The 6,128-nt window shown below is 27.9% G+C and overlaps 1 protein-coding gene across 1 annotated transcript in view; it reads right to left on the bottom strand.

The window, feature by feature from the left end:
* LOC109353793 (GDSL esterase/lipase At1g71691-like) overlaps positions 1 to 5,168 on the bottom strand; it is a 7,514-nt gene extending 2,346 nt beyond the window's left edge. Inside the window, exons 1-4 of the mRNA XM_019596155.1 lie at positions 5,018 to 5,168; positions 4,776 to 4,900; positions 4,143 to 4,371; positions 3,942 to 4,031 (exon numbers count right to left, since the gene is read on the bottom strand). Coding sequence (XP_019451700.1) covers positions 3,942 to 4,031; positions 4,143 to 4,371; positions 4,776 to 4,900; positions 5,018 to 5,168 — 595 coding nt within the window. The remainder of the gene's footprint in view (positions 1 to 3,941; positions 4,032 to 4,142; positions 4,372 to 4,775; positions 4,901 to 5,017) is intronic.

The following is a 6,128-nucleotide window of genomic DNA, read 5'->3' as shown; positions in this document are numbered from 1 at the left end:
AAAAAAATCAACAATCAATTCTCAATTTCTATGTCATCCATCATTCATTTCCCCAAGATCAGTGTTTCCCCTCTGTGTTCCTCTTTTTTTTGTGTGGCTAGCCGTCATAGATTCATTCCGATTCAGGTTGTCCACGTGTGCACGCCATATGTATTTTTTCCTTTTCTATTTTCATTTACTTCTTTTTTAATCATTTTCTATTATAATAATATTAATTATAAAATTATTTTTTCCAAAATAAGTAGAAATATTTAATATGCCCTTTTATAATATAATAAATAGTAAATACCTAAAATTTTAAAATAATAATTAATTAATTAATACATTATAAAAGATATAACAAGGATTAAAATGATAACAACAACTAAGATCATATCTTTCACCGTTCAAGTTTAGATATAGTAGCACATATATGAATTTTACTTCCCTCTCTCCATTGAAGTGGGAAAGAAAGATGATGATAAATGTTGGATTTTTATTTTATCCTTATAAATTAATAAAAATCTTTAAAGATTTGAATAGTGGACATGATCAATATCGTGCTCTCTCTTTCCTTCAGTTGAGACACAGAAGAAGACATTAGGATGCTACTTACCTCTCTCGAGGAGAGGATGCCAAAATACCATTGACACTAGTTCTCCACCCTTAATCTTTATATAATAAAAATAATTTCAACCAACAAAACGTTTTATCCAATAATTATGTAAGTCTTGATTTCCTACTACACATAGGAATACATAGGAGCATAACAAACTCTTATCAAACATAAGGCTAAAATGTATAATTTTAGTCCAGTAATAAATAATAATTAAATAATAAAAGTAAATAAATATTTAAACATACGTAATGTATAGACTTATGCTATTATTGAGGATATCATCTTAGTACAGGTAGATGAGGTGTTAATACCTTCCTTAAATCGCAATCGACTCCTGAACCTCTAAAATCCTGTTCATATAGCAAAACTATAGAAATTGGGCTTAACGGGGGTTTCGTGCATTTTGTCCGAACAAATGTAGTGTCAACTCCAATTTTAGGGACGTAATGGAATCATATCCTTTTCCATTATGAAGAGAGGTCAGGCATGACAGTTGATGAATCCATTAGCGATACTCATAATAGAGTCAAACCCAAAACCATTAATTACATTGATATATATCTATACCACATATATATATATATATATATATATATCCCAAACTAATAAATAATACACTCTAATGTATTTAGTAGCCTTTAGAGATTTTCTAAATATATCAAAGGAAAAAGATTGTTTGCATTCCACACACGATATTATATGCACTTGTGTCAAAACATATGCCCTATACATGGGTATAAGATATTATTATATGATAGGGGAGCCTACACTTTGCCAATGTATATATTGAGTCTCACTTGTATTAGCATGATGGTCCACCAGAATGATCTTAGTATCATGAGTTAGGTGCTTAACAAAGTAATCTCGTATTTCTAACCTATCATATTTGAGTTTTATTTCTTCAACATTGGATTCAGTTTCAAGACCTTTAGAATGAGTCTAGAACACTACTGTATGACTTTGGCCTTAAGATATTCCAAAAACCTTATAGGATGTACCTAGTGTAGGACGTGGGAAGTACACCTTAATTATTTTCTTTGACCATTTTTATTTCTCATCATAAATTTAGACTTCAATCAATTAAATAAAGTGATCTCTCCCATCCAAAGCCTGAGTTATGCATGATATCATTGCATTTGGTATTCCTGAAGAGTGTCGCATTTGCATACAAAAGAAATATGTTTGGGAGGACTGGTCGACATATACCAATCCATAAGATACATCATATTTTGTAACGAATTATATATTGTCCAAAAGAGAGTCCCTAACCCGTAAGGCATGCATCATCATACAGATCATTCATGTATAAGTAAATTTCATCAATTTATACATATATTCATAAAAAATGAGAAAATACATCATTCACTCATTCCTCCACTTATTCATCATTTCCTTCATTTATTCACCCATATACACAACAAGTAAAAAGAAAGTACATCATTCAAACATTCATCCACCTAATTCATCAAAAAGAAAAATAAATGATTCAAACATTATACTTCATGCATTGTTGTATTGTGTATTCTAATATGTTATCTCACCATATCATGTCATTCACCCCTAAAAATCTTCTCATGGATTGTCATAAATATAAAAAATAAAAATAAATCACTTCTCACATCCTCAACCATTTCAAACATAACATTTAATATTTATCTTCATTCATTCTAGACCATATGCATCTTAAATTCCATTTTCCAAGTAGTATCATGCATTCAGAAAAAAGGCAAATTACTTGCATCATGCATCATATCCATAAGAAAATGCATTCTCATTACAATTCATGCATTCTCAAACACACATGTCATACGCTAAACAATAGCATTTCATGCATCGTAGAAGTTATAAGTTGTATTTCATTATCTAAAATATAAAAAACAATGGCTAAAATTCATCAAGTATAGTTAAAACAAATTTCACATAAAGTATTCTATAATGTTCATTAAAAAAACAAGACCTTTTATACGTAGAGAATAAAATGAAAGAAGGCATGTATAACAAAAAATTAGAATTATGAAGAAAAGATTGGTGCTAACTATTACAGTTTTGTCCAATATTTCTATTGTATTAATTTAACTGATCATGTTAATGACTTAATTCAATTACATGTGTATATATAGATATATGAGAAATATTCTATAATTATTTTATACATGTATACACTTTTTATATCATATATTAAATATACTCAAATTATTTTTACAAAAAATTGTCTTTCTCAAATATTAACTATATTACTATATCAAATTGTTTTTTATTTTAGTTTATGGATTGTTGTTTATATGTCAAATTCAAGTTGAAAAAATAGTATCTATTAAACTCGACTCGAATCTTGATATGGACTAATTTTTATTAAGTCGAGAAAATCTATGTTTAACTCGATCCGATTAGTTTTCACTACAAAAAAATAGTGATGGGGTTTTGTAATAGATTAAATATATAAGAGCAAAACTACCTCAATATCTATTTATGAGGAATCAAACACTTTGCCATTCGAATTAATAGACACCACTAACCCACATATTTGAATAAAGTATATATTTATATAGTATGATTTTGGATGGGAGGTTTCAACTATAAGAAGCACCTTCCTCAATTGTATTAATCTTTATGTTCAGTACTAAATAAATGTTCGAAAAACTTCGAAACTAGTTAAGGATTTAAAACAAAATCAGTTAATATAAAAATAATTATGATATTAGTATTTGGGTTATTATGATGAGATGGTAGTTTTTGAATTTATTTTCATTTTCTCAAGCACTAATTGATTTTGACAAGTATTAAACCATTACACAACATAGAGATACAAATCTCACCCAAGTAATTATTTACACTCCTTTACTTTACATAATCATTATGTCAAAGGGTTAACAAAATTTTGTAAGGGTCAACGTGGTTATTTTTAAGGTAAGATCATTTCACGATTGCTGGAGTTGAAGAAGAGATTTTGAAATTCTAAGGCATGCTTTACAATATAGATCACAAGAGAAAATGAACAAAAAAATCTTAAGAAAAATGCCACAGTAATAGCAATACTAATAACATATAGAAGAATCATAAAAAATCTTAAGAAAATTAGTAGTTCCAACTTAGAGATCAACATTTACATCAAGTAACATAAGGAAAAAGAACATGAACAAAAAAAATAAAACAGCAAAAATAAACAAATAAAAATGTGAGTTGCAATTGTTAATCAAAATTTATTAAGGTTGGAATAGAAGTACAATATGTTAAATTGAGATTTCTCAAGGTGCATGAACTAATTGCTTAATATTTTTAGGAGAGCACAATTTGGACCCGTTATAACATTCATTTGCATATATTCTATAATTAGCTTCAGTACCAGGCGCAAAATCAAAATAATAGTACTCTTCTCGATTATCACATAGTGGTTCTCCATCAACATAGCATGACTTAGATATATTTTTGAACCCTGAACATTAATAAATAAAAATGCAAACATTAGAAGGATGTAGTCACATGTGATCTAATTGCAAGACATAAGCACGAGTGAATTATTTTAAAAAATTTAATTGTCACTTACCATATTTTTCTGGGGCATTTTTTATTTCATTGAAAAAGTTGAAAGGATTTGCAGATATGAATGATGAACCTGAGAGCTGGCTTTGCAACTCTTGAAGCTTTTTAGGGAGTTTGTCTGATAATGGTTTAATCTTTTCATTTTTAACTTCGTCACAAAATTTAGAAGGACTACAACCAAGTTGGCCAGAAACAGCAACCACGTATTTTCGTCCTCCAAGATCATATAGTTCCTATAAATTGAAAGGTAAATAAAATAAATAATCAACCATTCATGTTTAGCCTACATATATTTTACTGAAAATTACCTTCAATTTAGAACCCAATTTCTCTAGGAGGAAATCTGCAAATTCTATTGGAGTTTTATTTTGGTATGTTGTACGATTAAAGTAGTTGAGAGCGTAGTCATTGGACCCAATGGATAATAAAAATATGGATTTGGATAAATGATTTTGAACTTCATCTTTGCTTTGAAAATGTTTCGGAAGATCATTTGTCACTGTAGAAGTGAAATATTTAACTTGTACGTCTAATGATAAGCAATCCCCCTTTAGGACAAAATAAAAATAGAGTAAGATACTAGAAATTTTCAAGTTGAATAATAATATACTAAAAATATTTTCTATTTTCTTCTTACATCTCTTGTATCGTTCAAGATTCCACATGCAGCTGATGCATAATTAATTCCTGTGACTACTTTATATCTTTCAGATTCTATGACGCCCAAATATGGAGGTGATAGTGGTAAACCCAACTTATCCGCTACAAAATCAAAATACAAATATTTCATTTCATAACTCAATCAACCTGGATATTAAACTGTAAACTATATCAATTGGTTTATCCCATGACTATTTAATATTCTAGTGCTAAACTTACCAATAAGGTCGGCAAAGGTTTTGCCATTAGTAAACCTGCCTGTGCTTTTATTATTGAAGTCAATGCCATAGGGATACTTATTTGCCTTAGCCATTGTGTTACGATTGTTGTTATTTCCAGAATCTACACTTGAATCCCCAAATACATACATTGCTGGAACAAGGCTCTCTTTACTACTAGCTTTGGTAAAGAAAACTTGGTAGCTCATTAAAAAAGTGACCCAAAAAACTTTAAAACTTGACATTTCTTCTAAGAGATTTAAAGATGGGATACCAAAAAAATAAGATATTTGAAGATGATTAACATTCTTGAATAACCATGAATTTATAGTAAGATAAATTTTTTGTCTCTCTTAGTTGGTAACAACAACGGAAAGACTTAAAACATTATAATTAATTTAAAAATAGAATGATATACAACAATGCGTAACAATATTTTTTTCCTATTTTTTTGTAAAAGATTTACAGCATTACTTATTTGAATCTAAACTTATATTTTTATTTTTCATTTTCTAAAATATAAAAAACAATGGCTAAAATTCATCAAGTATAGTTAAAACAAATTTCACATACAGTATTCTATCATGTTCATTAAAAAAAACAAGACCTTTTATACATAGAGAATAAAATGAAAGAAGGCATGTATAACAAAAAATTAGAATTATGAAGAAAAAATTGGTGCTACCTATTATAGTTTTGTCCACTATTTCTGTTGTATTAATTTAACTGATTATGTTAATGACTTAATTCAGTTATATGTGTATATATAGATATATGAGAAATCTTCTATAATTATTTTATACATGTATACACTTTTTATATCATATATTAAATATATTATATATACTCAAATTATTTTTATAAAATTTGTCTTTCTCAAATATTAACTATATTACTATATCAAATTGTTTTTTATTTTAGTTTATGGATTGTTGTTTATATGTCAAATTCAAGTTGAAAAAATAGTATCTATTAAACTCGACTCGAATCTTGATATGGACTAATTTTTATTAAGTCGAGAAAATCTATGTTTAACTCGATCGGATTAGTTTTCACTACAAGAAAATAGTGATGGGGTTTTGGACAAGATTAAATATATAAGAGCAAAACTA

Source organism: Lupinus angustifolius, chromosome LG08 (assembly GCF_001865875.1).
Source record: "Lupinus angustifolius cultivar Tanjil chromosome LG08, LupAngTanjil_v1.0, whole genome shotgun sequence".
NCBI classification, from domain to species: Eukaryota; Viridiplantae; Streptophyta; class Magnoliopsida; order Fabales; family Fabaceae; genus Lupinus; species Lupinus angustifolius.
Note: the sequence above shows the minus strand (reverse complement) of the source record. Positions and strands in the feature narration are given on the sequence as shown.